At 41.5% G+C, this 27,774-nt stretch overlaps 1 protein-coding gene across 1 annotated transcript in view; it reads left to right on the top strand.

Moving 5' to 3' along the window:
* Nucleotides 1–20,650, top strand: part of LOC311233190 (plastin-3) — a 60,259-nt gene extending 39,609 nt beyond the window's left edge. Inside the window, exons 5-16 of the mRNA XM_084320107.1 lie at nt 371–503; nt 799–877; nt 1,193–1,358; nt 2,330–2,472; nt 3,105–3,200; nt 7,187–7,382; nt 10,319–10,397; nt 10,981–11,098; nt 11,191–11,324; nt 16,798–16,921; nt 17,732–17,856; nt 19,484–20,650. Coding sequence (XP_084176233.1) covers nt 371–503; nt 799–877; nt 1,193–1,358; nt 2,330–2,472; nt 3,105–3,200; nt 7,187–7,382; nt 10,319–10,397; nt 10,981–11,098; nt 11,191–11,324; nt 16,798–16,921; nt 17,732–17,856; nt 19,484–19,616 — 1,526 coding nt within the window. The 3' untranslated portion in view covers nt 19,617–20,650. The remainder of the gene's footprint in view (nt 1–370; nt 504–798; nt 878–1,192; nt 1,359–2,329; nt 2,473–3,104; nt 3,201–7,186; nt 7,383–10,318; nt 10,398–10,980; nt 11,099–11,190; nt 11,325–16,797; nt 16,922–17,731; nt 17,857–19,483) is intronic.
* The last annotated feature ends 7,124 nt before the right edge of the window (nt 20,651–27,774 follow it).

Genomic DNA, 27,774 nt, shown 5'->3' with positions numbered 1-27,774 from the left:
CAATCCTTTCAAACGCCTTTTCAGCATCTAAGAGAAGATTAGTCTACTTAAGGCTCTAGGACTAAGGAGTAATGCTGGAGAAAGTCAAATATTCAAAAGTCGGCGCATGTTGAAACATGACACCTGGGCTGTGTAAACTGAGGAGCTAATCATTTAACTGCCTTCTCGCTTGTGTTTGTGGATTACCTGTCTTGACCTGAGTAGCATCCTCTCTGGCTCAGCAGTAGAAATGTTACCAAGTTCTGTGAAAGTGGCGTGGGCTTGGATAGAGAGCATATCTGGTTTTAATGTCTAAAATAAACTGCGATAGTTAGCTGAACCATGTGTTAATATGTTACTTTCCTATGTTGGCCTATGCTCGCCCTTACAGAGGAGGAGCGATATGCGTTTGTGAACTGGATAAACTCTGCTCTGGAGAGCGACCCTGATTGCCAGCATGCCCTGCCCATGGACCCCAACACAGACTCTCTCTTCAATGCTGTCGGAGACGGTGTAGTACTTTGGTAAGACCATCTGCTACTCTCAAGCCAACAACACCGCTACCACATTGTGACAAATCTCCATCTCAACTAGGGATGGGCAAACCTCACACAATTGCTATTTGATAGTCACTGGGAACTATTTGAATACTAATCGATGGACTCACTTTTAGACTCACTTCAAGCTTAAATAACTTTGTTAAAGTTGGGAGATTTTATTACATTGCCTCACTGACGGCAGCTTGTATAAATTACAAATAATTGCATCCCTCAACACTCTGACGCCTCAAACCTGACATGCTTCCTTTTTTGTGTGCAGCAAAATGATCAACCTGTCGGTGCCAGACACCATTGATGTACGGACCATAAATAAAAAGCTGACACCTTTCACAATGCAGGTCAGTTATTATTATTATGTATTGGCATGCCTTTTAATATCTCTTACCTTTTTTGAGAATCTTCAGCTTCTATTATGTATAATCATGCTTTTATATAACTTTATATATATAAATGTTAGTGTAATGTTAGTTATTTAATTCTTTTTCACCTGTTATTATTATTATTATTATTATTATTATTATTATTATTATTATTATTATTATTATTATTATTATTATTATTATTATTATTATTATTGTTGCCATTACTTTGTAATAAATATGATGATATATATTTATTAATATGTTTATAAATTTCTATCTATCATCCTACAGGAGAATCTGAACCTGGCTCTGAACTCTGCCTCTGCCATCGGCTGCCATGTTGTGAACATCGGGGCTCTGGACCTGCGGGAGGGGAAACCACATCTGGTGCTGGGGCTCCTGTGGCAGATCATCAAGATTGGCCTCTTTGCCGACATCGAGCTCAGCAGGAATGAAGGTGTGGGGCAGGATTACCCTGTGTATTATATTTCGGCATAGAGCTTTCCAAGAAATCTCCACTTCCGGAAGACTATTTACCTTATGTCGTATCCAACATTATGACCAGCTATTGTATCATATTTTACTAAATGATTCATGGAAAAAGAATAGTCATATTCCATCACAAACATTGTTTTACTGCACTAAACAACCATGCTAGCTTAAGTTGTGTCATCGTAGTAAGCGTGGGGGAGTGCTAGGAGACTTAAAATAAAGCTGCGTTTTATTTGGCTTAGACTCTTGAACGTATGGTCGCTCGGCATAGCAGTTCTGTGATGACGGGTTTAATTGCAGAGTCATGATATTGAAGTGAGTCTTATTGCCCATCAGGGTTCAAGATATGACTTAAGTTATTCATCCTCCATGTTTTCTGTGTTTTTTTTTTTTTTTTTTTTTTTTTTTAATACCTCTAGGCTTCTCTAGTCAACTCTCCAGAGGGTTTTGAAGCGGTGTAGTTCAGTTCTCCAGAGGGTTTTGAAGCGGTGTAGCTCACCTGCTCCCAGAATGGGGTTTAGAGACCCCCAAGTGTCCTTTTAGGGAGTCCCCAGCAAAACTGGTATAGTTTTATTCAGCTTGGTTAGATCGGACGCCCCGAGCAACACTAGCTTCAGACCTGTGAGGCAGACGTCTCTTCGCCTGGCATTGGTCTCACCAACTACGATCTAGCGAATCGGATAGATATCCAGACGCTCATCTGTAGAGGGGCCCTAAAAACAGGGATGTCTGTTGGCAAAACCCCCTACATGGTCGAGCATAGGCAGAATGGTGAACAAAATCAGTTTTTATATCCCCATTTCAGGCTATTTAACCAGGCTATTTAACTCTGATTAATGATTGGAGGGCTTTAGACTTAAAATATAATTTTTATATCACAAGATGAAAGCAGAAGAACCTGTGGTATAACGTAGCTGACTGTATGCCACTCCACAGCACTGGCAGCCTTGCTGAGGGATGGCGAGACCCTGGAGGACCTGATGAAGTTGTCTCCTGAGGAGCTGCTGCTGCGCTGGGCCAACTTCCACCTGGAGAACGCTGGCTGGCAGAAGATCAACAACTTCAGCTCTGACATCAAGGTTGAGACTCCCTCCGGTTATTGGTGACATGTTGGAAATACATAACTGGAAATAACGCTACATCTCTTGAGACGGGTTGTCAGTAGGGTTGCCGCGGTGATGTGACAATTCTCATGACTAATAAACGTATGGCAATTTGTTGGACAGACGGAGTTGATGTTATGTTCTAATTTAAACCTAAACCAATGGACTAATACCTTCCACTAATTTGCTATCATTCATTAATGGATCAATGATGGATCATTGTAGCTGCAGCCTTATTTAGCGCATTGTGCAAACATACTGTTGCTGGTCTAGACCTCCTCCGGTCGAGCTGCAGGGTTTTATACGTGTCGTCTCTAGAGCCTCCTTTCTCTCCTTCACGCAAAGTTAAATCTACTCTAAATGAAGGTGAAACTTGAGCTACTCTGTACTGCGGCCTATACAATAGATCACCGGTATCACTGACTACTTGGCAAGTCTAGTTCTCCCATTATTGGTGACATATTGTGGAAATAACACTACATGTTGTCCGTTACCTGTGTGGTTAGAACTTGGCCATGTGTTATGATCAGCTTGCATATCCACATCTCACTATGGAATTTCTTGCACCCAAGGGTAACTAAGAATCTAATCTAACTTGTCTGTTTCAGGACTCCAAGGCCTATTTCCACCTCCTGAATCAAATCTCTCCTAAAGGCACAGAAGAAGAAGAGCCACGTATAGACATCAACATGGCAGGCTTCAATGTAAGTACATTTTAGATTGGATTAGGCCATGTTTAGATGGAGAGAGTCTGAACAGAAACCGCAAAAGTCGACTTGCGGTCTCACTTTTAATGTTGCGTTTAGACTAGTGTTTTGGGATGGAATTCTGCGTGCAGACGAGGCTGTAAGACTCGAGACGACCGAGCCCCGCTGTCACACGATTGGCGCATATGTCACATGACGTGCTGTGAAGACCCACCCTACTCTGCCTCTGATTCGCAGACTGTGGGTGGGGGAATGTGATTGGACCAAAGCAGAGTCACTCACAGACAGTGGCTCCAGTCACTAATAGTTGCGATAGCCGCGGGACAGATTCTTGTGTATTTAAAAGTACTGCCAATGTAGCCTTCAGGTGATCGCCATGGATAGAATCAGACATGCTTTGTTTACGCTTCTAGGCTACTGGCGCATGCCTGTGATGTAAGCAGTACGCGCGACGAGAGCCTTGACAACCCTTTTGTCATAGTTTTATGCGGTTTGACAGTTTAGATGATAGCGCAAAGGTATATCGTTTCTAGGAATTCCACCCAGGAAGGTGGTCTAACTTTTTTGCGGTTTCTCCCCGTAAAAACGCTGTTGCCGTATAAACAAAAGGCACATCCGAAAAAATATTTTTGCGGATTCACCTGCTAGCGTTTCCGTCTAAACAGGGCCTTAGATTCAAATGTATTGTCATTATACAGCACAAGTACAGTACAATGAAAATAATTTGTTGTGTGCAAATGTAAAGTGAAAAAAAACAGTAAAGTAGAATATACAATGTACAGGTGATTAAATTGGGTATAAAATATGTTTAATTTTATTAATTTAAATGTGTTGTCCTTAGCTCTATGTTCTTATGTACCACCAACATCCAAGTTGGGGGATCCCCTTTGAACAGCCCATCTGAGGTTTCCCTCCTCCACGCCACCTGTGGTGCTTTTTTCTTCCTATTGCTAGATTTTTAGCGAGTCGTTCCTTATCTTCATTGGGGAAAGTCTGGGAGTGTTGCATTTTGGATTTGGATTTTATGGTGGTTTTCTTTTTTTTTCTTTTGTGATGTTTCTTCTAGACTTGTATAGCCCATCAAGTTCAAGTTCAAGTTCTTTAATAGTTGTCATACAGAAGTACAGAATACTTTCATACAAAATGCTTCTTACTGTTACGCTCCAGAGACTGTGCTAGACAAGATAGTATCAAATAACATAATAACATAATATAGCATGAATTTAGAAGAAGAAAATGAGGTCACAGTGTTCGGTATAGACATATGTACAATGTTCTGAGTTACCATATAATATACAATACACAATACTATGCAGTGTACTAATGTACAGTACTATCTAGTGCAAAGCAGAAATGGGATGAGGTACAATTTTAGGTACAATTTACAGTAAGGTGTACGAGTTGTAGTGCAATCCTTCATCCATAAATATAAAGTGTGGGGAGTGGGTGCTACAGTGTGTTTGTTTAAAGTGGGTGTGTGCTATAAAGTGTGTGTAGTGGGTGCTACAGTGTGTTTGTTTAAAGTGAGTGTGTGCGTGCGGATGTGTGTGCTATGTGTGTTTGGTGGTTGTTGTTGTGTAGTGTTCATTCATTGTTCGTTTAGCAGCCTGATGGCCTGGGGATAGAAGCTACTTCTGAGTCTTTCTGTGCTCGCCTTGAGACTCCTGTATCGCTTGCCTGACGGCAGCAGTTCAAAGAGGCAGTTGTTCGGGTGGCTCGAGTCCTTAATAATTCTCTTAGCCTTCCCCTTGCAACGCTTGTAGTAAATGTTCTGGAGGGTGGGGAGCCCCCCTCCAATTGTGCGTTCGGCTGAACGTGTCACTCTTTGTAGTCTGCTTTGGTCTTTTGCAGTGCTATTCCCAAACCAGGAGGTGATGTTGCCGGTCAAGATGCTCTCTATTGTACATGAGTAGAAGTTCTTAAGGATCTTCTGGCTGACTTGGAACTTCCTTAGGCGCCTGAGGAAGTAGAGGCGTTGTCGTGCCTTCTTCACCACACTGTTAATGTGTGTGGTCCATGTCAAGTCCTCGGATATGTGGGCTCCGAGGTACTTGAAGCTGTTGACTCTCTCAACCGGTGCCCCGTCGATGCTGAGGGGGCTGTAGTCCTTGACCCCCGACCTCCTGAAGTCCACAATCATCTCCTTTGTTTTGCTGACGTTCAGGGAGAGGCTGTTTTCCTGGCACCATCCCGCCAGGACCTTGACCTCTTCCAGGTAGGCCCTCTCGTCGTTGGCAGAGATCAGGCCCACCACCACTGTGTCGTCAGCAAATTTGACGATTGTATTGCTGCTCTGCTGAGCCACACAGTCGTGTGTGTACAGGGAGTAGAGGAGGGGACTCAGAACACAGCCCTGGGGGGCCCCTATGTTGAGGGTGATGGATGAGGAGGTGCAGTTGCCTGCTCTCACCACCTGGGGTCTGCCAGTCAGGAAGTCCAAGACCCACTGGCAGAGGTCATAGCCCAAGCCCAGGTCCCTGAGCTTGGCTATGAGTATGGAGGGGACTATGGTATTGAATGCCGAGCTGTAGTCGATGAATAGCATTCTCACATAGTTCCCCTGCCTCTTGTCCAGGTGTGATGCTGCTGTGTGCAGCACATGGGATATGGCGTCCTCCGTGGACCTGTTGGGGCGGTATGCAAATTGCAGGGGGTCCATGTTGATGGGGAGGGAGGAGCAGATGTAGCCCTTTACTAGCTTCTCAAAGCACTTCATGGCTATGGAGGTGAGAGCTACAGGGCGGTAGTCGTTGAGGCAAGCAGGCTTGGATTTTTTGGGTACAGGGATAATAGTGGACTTCTTCAGGCAGGTGGGGATGACAGCCTGTTCTAAGGACAGGTTAAATATGTCAGTGAATACTGGGGCCAGTTGGTCGGCACAGACTTTTATGACGCGGCCGGGGATGCCGTCCGGACCTGCTGCCTTCCTGATATTCACTTTTTTAAAGGTCCGCCTCACCTCATGCTCTGTTACCCTGAACACTGCGCCTCCATCAGCAGCCGACCCCCCCCCCCCCCCCATTGCCGAGGCTTGTGAGCTGGTGTTGTTATTACCAGCATCAAACCTCGCATAGAAGGTATTGAGGTCGTTTGCTAAGGAGATGTCACTGTTCAGTTTGAGGGAGGCGCCTTTGTAGTCTGTCATCGTTTTGAGCCCCTGCCACATAGCTCTAGAGTCAGCTTGTTCAAACTGGAGTTCAATTTTATCCCTGTAGCGCCGTTTGGCCTCTGACACTGTCCTCCTTACGTTGTGTCGCGCCACCTTGTGGTCATTCATGTTGCCTGCCACTAGGCCGTCATTGTATGCTTTGGTGCGCTCTCTCAGAGCTTCACGGACGGATTTGTCTACCCAGGGTTTTTGATTTGGGTAAACTTTCATTTTGGTAGTGGGGATTGTTTCTTTCACCCTAGTACAGACATAGTCCAGCACTGTCTCCGTGTAGGCATGGGGGTTATTCCATGTGATTTATTTTTATTTTACCTTTTATTTAACCAGGCAAATCAATTAAGAACAAATTTGTATTTACAATGATGGCCTGGCAAGAGACAACGATCTCGGGCTATACAAATACATTTGATTTGATTTACTGAGTACTAGTGCTAATCAGATGTATGTACAGAGTTGTAGTATTAAATAATATGTACAGTGATACAGGTATAAAGACACTATGGTAGTAAGTCGTACTGGCCAGCAGTGTAACTGGTAAGGGATATGTACCTATATAGTATCTACAGATATGTATTATTTATGTAGGTATGTACAGAGAGATGTCGATGGATATACTGTGTATATATACGGTAAGAATAAATATATGTATACGGTATATACAACATTGTTGTACATGCTATAATACAGTTATAGGAATTATATGCAGGTGTATAAGTAGGTATATTCCAGACGATATAAAAATAAAACCGCATGGACATAGTACACAGAGGCACAGTAACCGCTGCTCTGAACCTGTGATCATGGTGTTCGGCAGGAGAAAGATGAGATCAAGAGGGCGGAGGCCATGTTGCAGCAAGCGGACAGGCTCGGCTGCCGTCAATTCGTCACCCCGGCTGATGTCGTCAGTGGCAACCCCAAACTCAACCTGGCCTTCGTGGCCAATCTCTTCAACAAATACCCAGCGCTAACCAAGCCAGAGAACGATGACATCGACTGGGGACTCCTGGAAGGTGTGTACATTCCGGCATTCTATCTCTCTCGCTCTCTCGCTCTCTCGCTCTCTCGCGTTCTCGCTATTCTGATCCGGGTGCCTGTGACTCATTGATCCACCAATAAGAAGACAATCACAAGCCCTTGTCTTTTTATAACCGTGTGGCACTTACTGTTCCATCCCGTTCTCTCTCTTTTGCTGTTGGCCTGCTATAACTCTTGTTGTGATCTTTATTCACTAGTGTATGGTATTAGTCAATCCAGCCAACTCAGTAGTTGTGTGTGTGTGTTGGGAATTGGAGCAGGTAAGAGAATTTCTGCGAACATTTTGGAATACATGTGGTAATATCTTGTATAGACACACAGTGATGCCACCCTTAGTATGTTTTGGTATATTTTGGGTAGTTGGTAGGTAGTCAAGAAGATTAGGTTTTTATTTGACTTTTGTTGTTCTTGTATAGTTAGATACATTCCCTATTCCCTACAGAGTTAGTTTGTTTAGTTTTTTGTTAATTTCTTTGGCATCATTTAACCTCTTGGGCAGGCAGAAAAGTGGCAATCTTTTTTACTTGAACTTTACTTAAAGCTTAGCTTTATACTTATAGCACATGCATGATCCTGGTCTCTTTTTAAAGATAACATTCTGAAGTTACTAATGCAAAAAATCACTTTTAGTGCTAATGAAATAGAGTAACAGAGGTCTGAACTTGTGTACTCAAATTCTTCTGTAGTGGTTGCAATATAAAAAAAATTGGTATAAGCTGGAAAACACAGCGGATCCATAGCCTGAAGTCTTATGTAGTACAGGTCAAAAAAAAAGAATCCGTTCAGAAATGGGTCTTTGAGAGAGATCCGGGTATGAATGAATGAATGAATGAATGAAAACTTTATTTAACAGATTGCAGAATGGGTACAATACAGTACGGCTCAATACATACAATTGTTAAGGGGATGCAGACCTGAGAAAGACGTTTGTCTTGTTTCCATCAGGGTCCCCCATTTTCAATTCATATAGACATTTATGACATACATAACATACATGACATTTATGGCATAGGGACATATAGGTATTTAGTACTGATACATTTGTGACATAGGCGGTATTCAAATATACAGTACTGTTACCCCTAGATCCTGACAGAGTATATACATATGATGGGGAGGGGACTGTACATTAGGAGGGGGTGGGTGGGTGGGAGGGGAATATACATACGGCGGGGAGGGAATATATACATGCGGTGGGGAGGAGACTGTCTATTAGGAGGTGGTGGGGGTTTTGGGCATTTACGGTGGCCAGTTTCGAATTGCAGCCTCCCGTAGGTGCTCTTTAAGGGCGGTTTTGAATGTGGGCAGGGATTCACATTCCTTTACAGCTTTGGGTAGGGCGTTCCACATTGTTGTGGCATAATTGCGAAACGTGTTTAGTCCCTTGTTTGAGCCGAATCTGGGTTTAACATGATTTGTTGAGCTTCCTCTGGTGTAGTGGTTGTGGTATTCACTGACCTTTGGGAAGTATTTTGACATGTACATGGGCACCCCGGTCGTATAGTGTATCTTGTAGACCAGGCCCATTGCAAGTTGCTGTACTCTGTCGTCTACTCTAAGCCATCCTAGGTTGGCAAAGTGGGCAGGGGTGAGGTGGGTTCTGGGGTTCAGGTCAAGTAGTAGTCTGACCAGTTTGTAAACTGTGCGACAAAGAAAAAAAGCTCTCAAATCCATTTCCTCATCCACGACCGTTCATTCTGAAGTGTGATTTACTTCTGGTTTTCGCTCGTCAACTTTCACCTTGACTTACTTGCTTGATTTAATCCTCTTTACCCCGTTGGGGGGCATAGGGCGTCCACCAGAGCTCTCCATCTCACTCTCTTCTGGGCCAGGGCCTTTGCTAATTTTCAGCTCACTCCGATGTTCTTTAGGTCTTGGAGTGTGGAGGGCTTGGGGCCTCACAAGCAAGATCCAGGTGTTTGTCAACAAATGCCTGCGCTACATCCTCAAGCTGTGGTGGCCCATCAAAACCACAAATGAAGAGTTGTGGAGGATAACAAACCAGGACAGCATAGCTACCACCATCAAAAGGAGAAAGTGGAACTGGATAGGGCATACCCTTAGGAAGGACTCCAACAACCCGCAGGGGAAGAGGAAAGCCGGTAGGCCGAGGAACACCTGGAGACAACTTTCACCTAGATCCCTTTATTCGCACCCCCCCACTTGGGGTATCATTGGATAGGTAGATTAGGTACACTCATTGGCTACAACAGTGGTTCCCAATCCTCTCCTCGAAGCACCCCAGCCGTTCCATGTATTTGTTAAATTCCACCACCAGCACACCTGATTCAACTAATAAAGGGCTTGTTAAGTTGAATCAGGTGTGCTGGTGGTGGAATTTAACAAATACATGGAACGGCTGGGGTGCTTCGAGGAGAGGATTGGGAAGCACTGGGCTACAACACTGACCAATAATTCTCGCCATCAGCGGATGATTGGCAGTTTTGGAGCGTCGGGAGCCCGGGGTGGTCATCTGATGCGCGCCGTGTAAAAAGACGCTCACCTGACATATTGTCATGTAACTCGAGAACCGAGGCACGGATTTGGTAGATTGAGGTGGCGTTAGAACGGCAACAAATAGATCTTTGGAACGGTAATTTATATGTTCGGCAAAAAATGCAGCCGCTAGACGCTCGCAAAGTGCCATGACTTGTGTGCAATCGGAGTCAAAATGTTGGTATTGTGACGACACTAACTAGGACTCATACCCCACCGTCTTCCCACCCGCGACCACTGCTAATTGTGTTGGTAGGGACGACCAAGCCGGAGGTACCATCTCTGCGGTGTTGGGCATGCTTAGACCTCTTCACTGCCCAACCGGCTCGGCCTGTAGTGATCTTGATAGAGACCCAGCAACTCTCTTGATTCCATATCTGGCTCTTAATTTTCACTATCCTGCCTTGCCCTCTAGGTGAGACACGAGAGGAGAGAACATTCCGGAACTGGATGAATTCCCTGGGAGTTAACCCACATGTTAATCATCTCTATGGGTATGTACAGAATATGAAAAGCTAGCTTGTAATTTTATTTTCAAGCAACATGCCTGATATTGTATTATTCCACTACAATAGTGCTGGAATTGGTTACTATTGGTCAACTGTGGTGAATAGTGATTCATTTGATTTCCTGTGTTCTGAGGCTTTGACCAATGCAAATCTTTCAATTAAAGATAGAATCTCTAATGCCGTCGAACGGTGACCTCTAGGCAAAAAAGCCTTTCTTGGTACTGCACTTTGTTTACTTTTTTTGTTGTGGTCTAACATGTGGGTTGGAGTTTAGTTACGTATTATATCATGAATTTCTCCAGACCTCTCTTGGTAGAGCCTGAGGTGTGGCCAGCAGTAGCAACCACTGAAATCCAACCCACACATCAGACAAAAACAAAAGGTGTAAACAAAGTGCAATTCCAAGCGAGGGTCTTTTGCCTAGAGGTCGCTGTTTGATGACATTAAAGATTCTACCTTTTTAAAATGTCCTCTGAATTTATTTCTGCGTTGTTTAACAATGGATGTGATGTCATATTTGTTTGATGTTTATGCTTACGAACCAAATTATTTTCTTGCCATTTCCTAGAGATCTACAAGATGCTTTTGTCATCCTTCAACTGTATGAGAAGATTAAAGTACCTGTTGACTGGACCAGTAAAGTCAACAAGCCACCATACCCAAAGATTGGAACCAACATGAAAAAGGTGGAGCATTTTCACAAACGGTTCCTCTCATCCTCCCGACTCGAGAAGAAAAATAAATATATATTTGAATGTCTTTATTTTGTGTCTTTTAGTTGGAGAATTGCAACTATGCAGTAGAACTTGGAAAGACAACGGCCAAGTTTTCCCTGGTTGGCATCGGCGGGCAGGACCTGAACGATGGCAACGCCACCCTGACTCTCGCCCTGGTGTGGCAGCTGATGAGAAGGTGAAACACCATTTTAAATTGACATTTTAATAATTTAGCCGCCGTCTTATAACTGAGGCACCACCGCCATGAAGTTACCTTCTATTTCCTGTACATATGGAGAGTGGAATGACACTCCAAGTTGACTCTAAAGTGGAGGTGTGGACAAGTGTAGACTGGTGTATTCAATGACTAAATACAGAACTTAAAGGGGAGATGAAGTGTTGAACAATATGACCCTAGTTTGTTTGTTGTGTACCTTGGGTAAGACATGGTCCTATAATCAAATGTGAAATCCTGCTTATTTGTCTGAAAACTCTAATGTAATTTCCCTGTTTTTGCCATGGGCGCCGCCATTTTAGATTTAGCTGGATGGTGACGTCACGTGATGGTTTGGGCTGGGTCCCGGTTTACAGTGCTGGTTAGATAGCTATGTAAATATCGAGTGTCGTGAAAGTCGGTCAGTAAATTGTCAACCAAATGTAACGTTGCCTACAGAAAAAATATATATTATATAATTATACTTGTAGTTGTATTATCTGCGAGACATCGCCACCACGCAACAAGTCAAAATGCTCCACTATCTGCAAACAGCTCCACTGTCTGTGTGTGTATACTGTGCTTTGGTCAAATCACATTCAGCATTAGGTATCAGTTTCCTTTTTTTCCTCCCTCAATAATATTATGTTATTTATGTACGTTATCATTATGTAAACAAATGCACATATGGATTGTTTGCTGCAACGTTTCTGAATGAATTGAAGCATTAATAAATAAGCAGATACTTAAATGAGATGTCCATAACATTTGTGTTTTTAATTAGCATAGCCTAAATAAATATGAATTCAAGAAGTTAAATACTGAATTAACGACACATTTATTAACAGGCTGCAGGCTGAAAAATACAATTAGCCTATTTAATAGGCTAAACACTGCGTAAAATATAGGCTAAGCGGTGGTAAAAGGCAACTTTGGCTATAGCCTTCTAAAACAGGCTAAACTTCGTTTTGGCTTCTTAAGTTCACATTTCTTTGGTTTGCCGTGGTGCATCTGCGGGCCAATGTTCCGAGACATATTACATTTTATTTGTTAGGCTATTTGAATACACCAGCCCTAAATGGTGGATTCAAATAGCCTAACAATTATACAAATATATAAATATGTCTCGGAACATTGGCTGTTGTGTTGTTGCAAACTGAGGAGGTGTGAATTAAAGAAGTTAATACTAATAACAGGCTGAAAAAACAATTAGCCTATTTAATAGGCTAAACGCAGCACGTAAAATATAGGCAAACAGTGCGTAAAAGTGCGATGTCTTTTATGCTGCGCTGTGACAGCACTCCATAGTGACAGCCAGCTGAAGCGCGTGGGCCATACATCCCAAACTTTGTAATCCTGCGTCTTTCATGCATTTGACCACGTTTCGGTCATTATCTCGGAGTATGACATGAATATTTTCTTTCGGAATATGACACATCTGGAACATATTCTCGAATGCTGTTGCCAGCGCTGCAGTATGGGAGCCGGAGAACTCTTGGGAATGCAGGACCGCTTTACGGAGTTGGAAGTCTGCGTCAATCCACTGAGCTGTCAAACTCGGCACTGACATGGGGCTGACATCAGAGCTCCAAATATCACTGGTAAAGCTAATTGAAGAAACGTCTTCTTTCAGAAGGCTATCAATGTGCGAATACACTGCCTGGTAGATAGGGGTGGGATGATACATCGATCCAGATCGATACATCGATGTAATTATCAACAATCGAATCGGATCGATGCGATGTAATAAGATCGATTCATATCGATACTCTTATTTTGAAAATCCTGTGGCGAGTCTCATATCCGCCCAAGAACAACAGCAGTAGCTCCGTGTGTGTAGATGTTACAGCATAGCATTCTCCCTTTCTGTGTGTGTGTGTGTGCGCACGTCTTTGGAAAGACCAGATGAGGTCAGAGGAGTTTGATGTTTAAATGTTATTTAAACATAAACAATATAATACATAATAAATGTAGGCCTATACATGATCATGCAACATCAACAAATTGTTGTAGGAACGGTTTGGGAGAGGGAGGTTGTGAGTTTTGAGTTCCAAAAAATGTAGCTTAAAGTTTAAAGCTCAATATATAAAAACGTGGCACTTTACAGTGAACAGGAGGTATATTTGTATTAAAAACAATAGATTGATTTTCCTTTTAAATGTCTGGAAGAGCTCAAAAATACAAATGTCAAATGATATTTTCATTACCTTTTTTTTGTTGATCTAAATGTTACTGATTGTGTTAAATGGGCATATGATATCATCTCATATCGATCGCAGGCACCTGAATCTAATCGTATCGTATTGTATCGTGAGAGACTTTGTGATATCGGCAAATATCGTATCGTTGTCCAAAGAATCGATATCGTATCGTATCATGATGAAACTGGTGATTCCCACCCCTACTGGTAGAGCTCGGGTACAGGGCAATGTCTGAAAAATACGTGCAACCTATGAATCCATTACTTTTCATGTGATCACCTTAGCCTTCTGACTACCACCGTTATACGCACATGTGCCCTCTAACATGGTTTGCATTAGTGGCCGTTTTGTTTCCTCTGACTTTTTTTGCGCCAATTTTAATAATGAGTTGAGTTCACCATGTAGGCTGCACTTCATCTCGATATTCAGCCGAAGGCATGAATGCTGAGTCTGGCATCAGTTTGCTTACATCAAACACAATGAATGGTTTTGTTACACACGTATTATTATTCTGCAGTGTTCTGGAGGTCCAGATTAATGGTTGGGGTTGGTTCAACGGAGGGGTATGGATTGGGCTATCACCTAAATTCCACGTTTATTATTTTTTCTATATATATATATATATATCGTTTTATTTGTAAGATATATATTTACTGTTGACCTGATAGTGTTTTATTGTTCGCCCGTATATAGTGTTTTATTGTTCGCCCGTATATGCTCCTTGTATCGACCGCTGCTTACAACGCGCATTGGAACGGAGACAAAGTTATACCGTTAGTTTTGTATACAGCCAAGCCACTCAACCAGGGGTGTAAAGTACTTGAGTAATTGTACTTTGTTACAATACTTAAGTACTGTTTTGGGGAATTTGTACTTTACTCAAGTATTATTAGGTTTGTATACTTGTACATTTACTCAATTACATTTCAGAGGAAAAAAACATACTTTTTACTCCTTACATTTAAAATGCAGACCTTGCAGGTCCAACAATTTCAATTAGTTATTCGTTTCTCTGGCCGAACTAACATTAACGTTATTAATCCTGCTGCCGCACTTTATTTAAAAACAGCCAATCAAATCCCCATCAATGCAAAATGAACCCGCCCACATTGGCTGTGGAATTTACGTTCCATTACTTGTAAAATCACGTTGGGAGGACAATTGCCCTCTTTACTGTCTGGATATGATGAAACACTGATATTGATTCACAATGATACATTTTGTTTTAATTTCTGATCCAGACTGCGTGTAGCTTTTTTACAACGCGTCCGCGTTTCCGGGAAATCGAACAGCTGTTAACTTGGCGCGCTAGCCGCCGTTCTCTAAACCTAACAATGCCCAATCTAAAAGGGTTCTCTCCTCTTTGTATACCTTTGTCCTCACAAGTATTCTGCCAGGGAACTTATGGACACGACAATAGTAGTACTAGTTATAATGTCTCCCCTACCTTTCTGTTGGAACTAATTCTAATTATTAATCTGGACCTTCAGAACATGCAGTATTATTAATTTGCTCAAATGTCGTGGCCTCACACAGTGCCAACTGCAGCTCTCGCCATCTCTGGTGCCAACTGCAGGTCTCGCCATCTCAAAGATGACAGAGCATACATAAGCAGCATCCCCCTGTTGGGGTTGCTCAATGCTGTAAAATATTACATAAATGTGTTTTTATGAATAACTATATTTGAGGAGCCTAATAATATTGCTACAGCGTGCTGCAGGTAGTAGTAGTAGTAGCTAGGTACGTGGGAGGCTCCGGGCGAAACCATCTCCGTGACGTCAGCATTTAGCGTGAACAAAATGGCGGCGCACATGTTGATAAATGCTACATAAATGGACATAACAAATCGTTTTTTCTTAGAAACTGCTTATTTTTATAACGTGATTTTTTTTTTGTGGTTTATCTAAATACTAATTTGATGCTATGACTATGTTTATATCGCTATGCAACATCTCCCCTTTAAGTAAGTCGCTTTGGATAAAAGCGTCAGCTAAATGTAAATGTACTAATCAGTAGGTCAATCAGGCATTGTCGCTAGAATTCCTTTATTGTTGTCATTTTGCTACCTGAGCGGAGCTTTCAAATATACAAATACAATTATACTAGGACAGTAGCAAAATATACAAGAACAATAGCAATAGCAAAACAAATACAGTATAATACACATACTCGCAATTGTTACTCCAGCTTACAACGCATGTTTTGTAGAACACAAAACTACAATTTGCCTCAATGCTCAAACAAATATTAGGAGAGATTGGGGGATTTTGACACCTTATGACAAAATGATAGTGACAGTAAAACTCACTAGGTTATTATTATTATGAAAGTTATTTTATTATTTGTCATTTTATTTAACCAGGAAGTCCCATTGAGATGCAATATCTCTTTTGCCAGGGAGATCAGGCCAAGATAACTGCAGCAATAAAATATACAGTTCATCAAACAAAACATAAAGTATACATATATTAGTATATAACAACAACAAAAGTGCATGGCTGAAGGCGCTACAGAAGTACTCATCAGGCACCAAAATCACAGAAATGCAGTGACGCTCTTCCTGCTTTGCAATAAATATTTATAAAGAGACCAGGGCGTCCAGGGGGATGAACTCCTGCAATTAATTCCATGCCAGAGGTGCAAAGTGGGAGAAGGCTGTCTTTCCTAGTTCAGTGACTACTCTGGGGATTTAAAAAAGTAGCCGTCTAGTGGACCTGGTCTGGTAGCTACTAGAGGCAAAGAAAGTAACCTACAGAGGTATAGGGGAAGCTTCCCTAGCTTAGCTGTCTTCATTTAGAAAATAGTGACATTTGAGAATGTAATTGTCCTATATTTAAAAAGAAAAAAAATAATTAGTAATTAATGTCATTCCAAAAGAGATTAATAGCATTTTGGAATGACACCTTTCATTTGCACTCCTAATGGTTTTGCTAGGCGTGGTTATGGGCTTATGGCTGGAACTGTGTGTGGTACATGCTCACTAACTTGAAGTCCCTGTTTGGTCTACCTCTAGTGCTGCTATCAGCAATATTTACGATGTGTTTTCCCTGTCTCGTCATGCAAGCGCTCCAGGGTCGTAAAAAGAACACCAAGCACACATTCCCACAGTCGGATTCCTCATTATTATAGCATGCGCAGTATGTCATGGTTTTAAATGCTTGTCTTTCATAGTTGTTTGACTAGGTTGCTCCTATTCTATTCATGAGGCATGCGTGTGTGTATTAAATGTCCTCCTTTCTCTTGAACTCTTTCAGATATACGCTGAATGTACTAGAGGATTTGGGAGGCAAACAAAAAGCAAATGATGACATTATTGTGAAATGGGTCAATAGCACCTTGTCAGAGGCTGGGAAAACCACCAAGATTTCCAGCTTCAAGGTGTGTGTCTGGGTTTTACATTGTATTTTTATTTTTTTATCCACTTTTTCGCCTTTTTCTGTTTTTCTCCCATCCCAATTTAGTTGTGCTAATTCCCCCCTCCCCTGTCTTGATCGTTGCTCGCATGTGCCCCCCACTGGTCGGTCATAGGGAGGGTTGAATAATCTATTGCATGTCCCCTCCGATACATGCAGAGTCAGCCAGCCACTTCTTTTCACCTGCCAGCGTGGACTCTCATTGGCGAGGTGTAACGTGTGGGAGGCTCACACTACCCTCGACATCTCCTGTCTTTGCTGTGCAGGCGCCCTGACCGACTTGTAGGAGTCGCTGTTTACAACAACCAGATTACCACCCATCGACTCCCCTCCCGCTGACTCTGCCAATTGAGTCAGTATGACGGCCAGCCCTATCCGGAGGCAACGCTGACAGCCGGATTCGATAACGGTGTCTCACGCGTTGGTGACGAGCGCTTAGACCGCTGCGCCACCCAGCCGCCATGGTTTTACATTGTATTTTACATATTTTCTTTTATCAGATTATTGTAAACTGGTAGAATGATATTGCTGTCATATGTGATTTGATCATTAATATGCAGAATTAATTGAACGTGTGTCAGCAGCTGGTTGCTCGTTGATATTTTCATTCTATTACAATGCAGTTACTTGTGAGATTAATAATACTATCATTGTACTGTGGAACGTTATAGATGTTGTGAGATCTTTGCTCTATTTGCCACCACAACAAATTCCTGTGTGTGTGAGTGCATGTGTATGATGCAGAATAAATAGATTGTGATTCTATGTTGACCAGGACAAGGAGATCAGTAGCAGTTTGCCAGTAGTGGACCTGATAGACGCCATCCAGCCTGGCAGCATCACTTATGACCTGGTGAAGACCGGCAGCCTCTCTGAAGAGGAGAAGCTGGAGAATGCCAAGTAAGAGGCACAGCTGGGCTGCTACTAACAATTTTTTTTATATAAACCTGATTTAAGTCTTCAGTTTGAAAGGAGCTGAGCAGTTTAAATTATACTAATAAAGGAAAACATAAAACACAAACATCAATGCTATACATCAAATGGCTTCAACAACAGGCCATGCATCATAACATATAATCCATGGACCATTACCAAAGAATTATAATGGATTAGTTGTTGCAGCCCTAGTTGATGAGCACATGATTTAGGCTCTGTCTCCACCGGGTGGCGCTAAACAGACCTTATGGGAAGTGCTACTGACCATGGGCTTCTGTAGTCTCTAGGCAACTATTTCAGATTAGGGAACAAGTACCGTACTCTTCTGCTAAAAGTTTAAATATTTTATAACAATTTGTTTTTAAACGTGCTGAATTCTCAGCGCAGTCAGGGACTCGCTCAGCCGTTTTCCACTGAAATTAAGGAGAAAAAGAAGCCAGCTTTGTCCCCAGTGAACATGCTGCCTTAAAATGATAGTTGTGGTTTTTGTTACCCTAGTTCTATTTATTTATTTTTTTACTTGGCACTAACGTCAAATAGTATTTACAAATAATCTGTTGGGGATAACGGGTTGAGTTTGCGACAAAGGACAACACATGTGCCAGAAAGTTAAGTTCAAAGTCAGTTTAGTGTACTTCTCCAAATGATAGCAATGACTTGCTACTAGATTATATTAAAATGTATTGTCATTATACAGCACAAGTACAGTACAAGAAAATAGGTTTGGCATCTAACCAGAGTGCAAATGTAACAGTATAGTGCAATTGTAATATACAATATACAGGGTATACAAACTGGGTATAAAATATATAAATTAGTACTACTGAGTAATAGTGCTAATCAGATGTATGTACTAAGGTGTGGTATTAATATCTACAGTGATACAGGTAATAAAGACACTATGGTAGTAAGTCATACTGGCCAGCAGCATAAGGTAAGGGATATATATATATATAGATTAGATATACTACAGGTATGTAAAAAGGATTATATGCAGGTATATACACACATACATATCCATATATCTGAATCCTGATTATATCGCTTATAATCCTTCTATATACCTACTTTATATATATAATCAGGATTCAGACATATATGGATATGTATGTATGTGTGTATATATAATGTAATGTATATGCAATATATATAAAATGTGTGTGTGTATATATATATATATATATATATATATATATATATAATATATACAGCATTATTGTACATTATCCAGACATTGTACATCTCATACAGAGTTATATGGATAGACTATAGTATGAGGTAGGCAGTTGTAATTATTATGATTACAGCGTAGGGCAATTGTAGACAGTGAAAGCAGTAGGTACTGTAGGTATAAAGGGTTAGGTATTGGTTGGTGAAAATTGGTGTGCAGTGTGCACTCTTGGCAACATCTAACCTGGGTAAATGGGAGTAAACAAGAAAGAAGTCATTCATGCCGTCATGCTAACACTATTGTATATGCTGTCATACAGAGTTATATGGGTTGACTATAGTATGAGAGGTAGGCAGTTATGATTATTATGATCATGACTTTTTGTTCACATGAATCCACCTCATCGTCCATCCCCCCCAGATATGCTGTTTCCATGGCGAGGAAGATCGGAGCGCGCGTCTACGCTCTCCCGGAGGACCTGGTGGAGGTCAAGCCCAAGATGGTGATGACCGTCTTCGCCTGCTTGATGGGTCGGGGGATGAAGCGTGCCTAATGGGATGTGTTACTGTGGCACCTGCTCAGCTCCCAACACGCACGCCGTTAGCTCAGTGAAGTACCCCCCCCCCCCCCCCCCCGGTTGAAGGAATTAAGAAGGATATTTAGTAGAAAATAACGTCACTGTGACCGGTTGAAATCCAAATTTTAAAGTTTCATCATGTACGTATTCTCAACTCTTTTGATGAAGAGAGAGAGGCACTTACGGCAGAGTGATGCGCTGTCCTCTTATTTAAAGTAAGCCCATAATGTTAAATTACTGACAACACGGGCCTTGTTACTGAGGACAACTTGGGATGTTACTTCACACTATGCAAAACCCATGATCATGATTAATGTATAAGAATTCTGATTGTTTAATTATGTATGCCTATTTCCAGCTGCAAGGTTGTTTACGTATTTTTACTCTTGATTGCTAAGTTAATTATATCCTGGATGTTAACCGAGCAATACGTTTGAATTCCTATACCAGAGAAATAACTGATTTGACTCTAGGTTTGAGAGGTTGAAGGGTTTAGGTGTGGCATCTCTCACAAAACACCCTAATGTTCCCCTCTCTCCTATTGAAGCGCATGCATATCCTTATAACTGGTATCATAAACTGCTACGTATCTATATACAGAAGCCATAAGGTCAATCTATAGTAATGACCACGCCGGAAGTGCTGTCTGTATTCTCGTACTTGTTCATTTGTTTGTCTTAAAAACGTAGAGTTGAGGTGAAAGGTGTTTTTTGGGGTGTCTGGCTGTCATATTGGGTTATTATTTTCTATGTCCTGTACTTTGGATGAAACTGAAGGATGTGAGTTTGATCTGCTGGCCTCTGCTGTGCCTTCTTGTCTTGATGACACTTTGTATTGTGAGGTTTTCCCCCTTTTCTTTTGTATTCAACGTTACCAAATATAAAACAATATCTCCATTCCAGGTAGCTTCTTTTTATTCCAGACAATGACCAATTCATTACGGTTTATTGTATGTTCATTCCTACACGTAAGTGCTTTATACATAACAATAAATACAACATTGAACAATGTATATGTCTGTTATTTGTAGTTTTTGGATTGGACGTTTTTCACGACATACAATTGTATTTATTTAACCTTTTAAAAATGTAACCAGGCAGGTCAATTGAGAAGAAATTATTATTTACAATGACATCCTGGCAAGAGGACAAAATGCCTCTCGAAGGGTAACGGGGGGGGGGGGGAAGGAAGGGACAAAAAGAAAAATGGAAAACAGACAGACGATACATACATCAAAGGTAAAGAAAATAATTCAAACACACAAATCAAACAAACAACCAAATAAAATTACAAGGTATGTAATGCATGAAGCAGAACAAACAAATTGCCATTAAAAGGCTGGGTGACAGTTGCAGGTGTGTGTAAACAACTCTGCGATAGTCCTTAAAAGTAGTGAGGGGGATCAATTTGTCCATTTTCAAAGTCGTTTGCGTCTCGTTCCAACTGCTGGGAGCAGCAAATTGGAAGGAGGATTGACCAAAGGAAATGTTAACACAGGGAACATCTAGCGAGGTATGGTGAGCAGCTCTGGTGTTATAGGGAGTAGATGGCAATTTTAACAGGTGTATCAAATAAGGAGCGGTCAGACCAAGGAATGTAAGCCAATGAATCTCTTATTCTTATATGGCATTTATGGAAAATTGCATAAATCAATAGTATTAGCATTTAAATGGAATATATTTCAACACATTTTGATATAATTGTACATGGTACAGTAGCCATTCATTTGTCTTCATAAGTCATATGGGATAATGGTATGTTAGGTGTACATAATATTATACATGTACATAATAACGTAATATTCTGATAAACCAGCTAATTAGAAAGTTTAGCCCTTGTAAATTGCACCCCACAACATACCTACTGTTAATATAAGTTTGTCCATATATTTTCTTGAGTAACTGACCTAATCTTAAAGGACCAATCCACCTCATATTTAGTCTGCCCATAATCTCGCACATATCCCAAAACTACAAACTGTCCTGTACAAATTTCAACTCGTTTGAGAGTCACTGAGATAAGAGTTGGAAAGTAATATCGGATGTCACATATTCTAGGAAGTGCTAAATACAGCTCAGAGAAATTGTGAAAATTAAAACATATATCATATATGCATATGGCTTTCCAGGAACTGTTAATAACTCACTAATGTCATATTTTTTACATTTTCATAATTTCACTGAGCTGTATTTAAAGGTGATGGATAACATTCAGCCACTAGATGTCACTCTAGAGCACCAGCATGTCATTTATGCCATTCCAAGTGGGGGAAATGGGAAGATCACGAGATGAAGCTGGGAACGAGGTTAGAAGTAGGGAGGGGATACATAACATCTGCAACATGGAAACGACATTAATTTTTTTAAATGATAAATTCATTCATCAATAATTTTGGGGGGAGAAAAGCAATAATGTTATTCTGCACCTTTCTAAAAGCTCTGTGGGTGTATTTTTCTTTAATATCTAAGACTTCCTGGATTATCTGACATCACACATTCCAACTATTTCACTCTAACAAAATTAATTTGTCCAAAACAGTTTGTAGTTTTGGGATATGTGTGAGATTATGGGCAGCATAAATGTGCTATTTTTGGATGGAATGTTCCTTTTTATAAATGTGTATTCTGTGATATCATTCGTCTACAAATGATGAGGTACTAATCCATCTGTGGGGAAGGTGGGGGGAATGACGCGAGTGAGTGAAAAAGAGTGGTCCAACTGGATTAGAAATAACTTAATGCATGCATATAATCATTTATCATATATATCATTATATATATATCATATATCATGCTTAAAGGAACACGCCAACTTTTTGGGAAATTATCATATTTGCCATCTACCCTGGAGTTAGACAAGCAGATAGCCTACCCTTTTCTTCTCTGCATGCATTAGGCTTAAGGAACAGCTGCACCGTTAGCCTAGCTTAGCGTCATTCACTGGAAGTAGGTGTGCCAGTGTAGCCTAGTTCCCAACAGTCACAAAATACACTCCAAATACAACTCCAAAACGTTCCTGTAAACATGTTGTGACCTGTTGTACATAGAAATAAATGTTAAAAATTTGCCATTTTCATTTTCTAAGGCGATATATACTTGGACATTTTCTGTCGAACCACTGCTGCCTGGGCGCAGTGATTTCATCACCTCAAAAGCCCTGTTGATTTTTGAAAAACTGGGTTTTTGAGGCAATGAAATCACTGCTGACGCTAAGCTAGGCTAACGGTGCGGCTGTTCCCTAAGCCTAATGCATGCACAGAGAAGAAAAGGGTATGTATCTGCTTGTCTAACTCGAGGGTAGATGGCAAATAAGCAAATTTCCCAAAATGTTGGTGTGTTCCTTTAAAGGGATAGTTCAGATTTTTTAAACCTTAGCCCCATGTCTTACTTACCAATGATGTTGCTGATGAGTCCTTTATCACTACAATCCATGCTGTTGCTCTCACTAGCTCCACAAACCAATACAAAGTCAATGGGGTCAAGCTCATGTCTGTACAAGGTGATTGAGGCTCACTGAAATCTACTTTGGGAGTACATTTCAGTGAGCCTCAGTCAGTTTTTCCAGACGGGAGCTTGACCCCATTGACTTTGCATTGGTCTGTGGCGGACTGTGGCTAACAGGCTGGAGCTAGTAAGAGGAACAACATGGATTGTTCTGAGTCTACCAGTGACCCTCATCACACGCTCTCACGCCACACCACCTATTTCTCATGCTGTCAAATCCAAAACAAAAACAACGTTGTTAGGGACTCGTGAACAACGAGTGAACAGCCTAAATAAATTACATGTTTTATTTTGTTTCATTTTCAACATGATATTCTGTGCATGTTGCCTGCATTGACCAAGATGAGCTGTCATCCAAACCTTTCTGTGCACCTCGTGCATCAATTTCAGCTTGATTGTGCCTTGTTTTCATAGCCATCGCCTGATCAGCGTATGCTGTTGTACTAACGAATGCCGTTATTGACAATCAATTCATCAGAAACGACCCCCCCCCCTTTCATGCATTCATGATGGAACATAATATATCGATCATATGCATTTGAATTTTTAATTGTAGCGTGTATAGGGATGAAATGCCAATGGATTAAGTATAATATGCGTCACAGCCTATTACTAGCCTCCCAGGAATTACCCTAAACCGCTCTAAAACCATACTTATATTCACCACGGTATAAAACGGGAATGGATGGATGGAGAAATTATTTATTTTTCACATCTTGAACAATAGATACTCGATGCCAAATGGGCCATAGTATTGCATCCATAGCTATAATATATATAGTTATAGCCCTGCAAACAAGGTGAGCGACTCCATAGGTTTAATGCTTGGCAGCACATAGTCATATCCTGTTCCCAGCGTGGCGATCAATGAGTTAAGTAGTCCTTGAGTCCATCTGGTGGTTTGTGTGCTCTGGCAGGATGGTTTTCAGTTCCTTGGATATTTCCAGGCTCAACTGTTCTTTCAGTACCAGTCTTTGGCTGAGCTGGGGTAAAGTCTGCTGGGTACTGAGGCCAAATTGGAAGCCATGTTTTCCCATCATCCATGTTGTAGGTGCTAGGACGCACTTGCTTTTTGTGGGTGGAGAGAATTTCTGATACCCCTGTAATGGGAAATATTAAAGGGACAAACGATGAGCCGTTTACATGAATGATTCTGAGTCATTATTAATAATAATAGGAACGTTTATTTCATCCGCGGCCACAAATGAAAGATCAGTTTACAATCAGAGACAACAATGTTCACACATAAGCGTCTGACCATAAAATTATCCCGAGCTCTAGTCAGACGTAATTAAATACACAGTTGTCAGACGTAACATAATATATCAGATATGATGATGAAGGTAAACAAAAATGGTTCTCAGTCACTGGAAGCAACAACAACTTTGTTATGACTGGGGAGATGTTAGTACATTGGAGTCTTCTTTTTTTTTTATCCACTTTTTCTCCCATTTTCTATATTTTCTCCCATCCCAATTTCGTATCATCCAATTCAACCCTCCCCTGTCACGAACGCTGTTTCTTGCCTCCCACAAGCCAGCTGCAATGTGGACTAAGTCATACATAGCACAAGTCCCCTCCGGTACTTGAGGTAACAGCAGTCGCATCTTTTCACCTGCGCAGCTCGATCTCTCAGTGGCGAGGAGTAACGCATGGGAGGCTCACACTGCCCCCGACACTTCCTGATTCTACTGCGCAGGCACACCAACCGACCTGTAGGAGTCGCTGTCCACAACGCCCGATCCCCACCCATCAGTTTCCCACCCCCTAATACGGCCAATGTGTATTAGTATGAACGACCAGCTAAACTGAAAGCAATGTGGAGCGCTGGGCTCGAACAGGCAAGCCCAGCGTCTCCGCATTCGTGGCGAGCGCCTTGCCCACTACGCCACGTACATTGGAGTCTTCTTAAAGAGACACACACACATTAACCAGTCAAGCTGGTCACACTGAAAGTCAAGCTGTATAACATGATATCTCAACACAGATCTATAAGGACATGATAATATATTCCACGACACTCCCTCTCTGCAGAGTCATGCACTGGTTTTCTCGCTCATACTCTACGCGTCCCCTTCTCTGAATGAAGGAGTGCGAGTGTCACAGGTGGATATGATATTTTCTGTGTTATTTATTGTCTTGACTAAAGACTGAGTGAACTGCCGTTTGCCAGAAGTAATTAAAAAATTGGAACATTGACACTGATTGCTATGATGAGAGGCAGCTGGACTGATTTGGATTAGTTGCTGTGTTTTTTTGCCTGCCACTCTCTCCTCCCCCTGCTGTCTCTCTGAGCATTCATATAGGAAGATGGTGACATCATGGACCTAAGCTTGGAAATAAAACCAGGAAGGAAATATGGAGTGGCAGAGTGGTTCCGACACGGAAGTCTCATGCTGCACTGATGTTTCCTCTTCTACATCATCTGTGACGGTTCTCCAAGCCTTTACAATGCCGCTCTAGTTTTTTTCCAACCCAACCACCACAGAGCAGAAACCAACGTGAGCCTTGGCTTGGGTATAAACACTGCTATACTCCCCCAAGCTAAGTAACAATCTCCTCTGTTTGCATGTTTGGTGTTGGTTGAACTGTGAACAAATGTGCCACTCATTCAGTTCTCCTTCGACAGGTTGACCTATATTCCCTACAACAACTAGAGAAGATTGGTTCTGGATGCAGAACCCACACAGTGGATCCCCCCCCCCCCCCCCCCTATAGGGAGGTGTAGTGGTTACGTCATTTTTTCATTTTTTCCTGTTCCACCCTCTGTTCCACTTAATGTATTTCCCCATTGCCCATTTCTAAATTGGCTTGTTTAAAAGAAATAAAGCATGGATATTGGCATGGTGTACCTTTCTGTGCGTATTCATCCACAATCTATAGCTCAACATGAAAATATTCGCAATTAATCGTAAAGGTAGCAAAATAACAACGTTTATGTTTTCGTTCACTGGGAGACTACACTGCCGTTTGGCGCTGCTGACTGACGTCACCACAGCATAGCCTCCTGGCTTTAGTAGCAGACCTAGGATCAGATTTCCCTTACATTCCATAAGCGTACAATGGGAAAATAACTGACCCTGTATCTGTTTCACCAACCACCATTTAAAAAAAAATATTTATAATTTAAATCATATAACGTTATTTCATTGCATATCAAATCACTGTAATATAAATCATTGTTTCGTTGTACATATTGTGTATAGTTTATAACGTTATTTTATTTTTATTTTTAAACTTTGACCAGTCAGCTGGTTCTTTTAGCGTTTATCGCTTTTTCTGGTCAAGCATGACCGACAGAAACAGGTTGAATGGGGTATAGATCGGGGGAAAGACACTCTGAGAAAATACGGCGAGTCCGGGAGTCGAACTCGTGTACCCCAGATCCGTGACGCGCACGGTTGTCCCCGACGCCGCAATGGCGTCCGAGGTACGCGGTGAGCTACTGGAGCTCCCCTACGTTATTGTTTTTTATATAACGTTAGTAGATAGCTAGCTTGCTAGCCATTCCCGAAACTCCTCCACATGCCCCGATTTAAAATGGTTCTCTCTTTGTATACTTTTGTCCTCACAAACAAAGTATTCTGACAGGGAACTTATGGACACGACAGTAGTAGTTATAAGGTTTTTGAGCTTGTAGCGGTAACGTTAGTTAGCTATCGTGGTATCAGCGGGCCGTGTCGTGTAGCTAGCTAGCTTGCTAGCCGGCATGATGCGTGCAGTGCACAGGTCTGAGAAGAGGACCTGCACATTTGACTAACAGGCTGCCTACTGGCTACTGAACAACAGGCTGCCTACTGGTAATTGTAGTTATTTTTTTTACGACAAATTAAAAACCTTATAACTACCTTTATTTCAACCAAAAATGCTTAAACAATAATGTTAGTGATAGAAGGGAACTCATTTTGTGCAAAAAATGGAAGCTTGTCAATTTCCATGCGGCAGAATTGTTACAATAGCCGATAATCCATTTTCCCAATGATGAATCCCTATACGGGTGGAACAACCAGTGACGTCAGACTACACCTCCCTATACACACTCAGTCTTCATTTGTGGGTTTAGCTGACTATTTCACCTTTGGGCTGTTTTTAGCTGAACTGTGGTCAGCTCAGTTAATTCCCCCTTCCCACTTTAGTTTGTTGCTTCTATTTTTTGTGCCTTCCGTCTCCATCACCTTTGTTGGTCTTATGGTTGTTTGGCAATGCACCGGTTATGTCATGCAGTGTAACACGATATGCTTGAAGAAAATCACCTTTTTCTGTTTGTTTTAGAGGATTGCAGCTTGGATGCAACCTTTGAGGACTCTGTTGAACCCAGGGGCGGACCTAGCACATTTGGAGCCCTAGGCGAGATTCACCACTGGCTTTTGCCTCTTCATAGTTCTCTAACGTTAGTCTGTCTTTCCTCAACGCTCAATTCTATAAACACTTGACCGATACCCATCAATGCACAGCGCTCTAGCATGTTCTGACTGTGAACACCTAAAGCTGAGGCTCAGACCGACCGACCGTTTTAGATTTTTTGCTCATTTTCCCTTATGTTAGAATTTTTATGTAAAAATAATGGTTGCAGATATAGAAATAATTATTAAAAATAAAAAATTTTTTTTTTTTTTTTTTTTTGCGCCCCC

Source organism: Notolepis coatsorum, assembly GCF_963971535.1.
Source record: "Notolepis coatsorum genome assembly, chromosome: 8".
Lineage (NCBI taxonomy): Eukaryota > Metazoa > Chordata > Actinopteri > Aulopiformes > Paralepididae > Notolepis > Notolepis coatsorum.
This window is presented reverse-complemented; position numbering and strand designations above follow the sequence as displayed.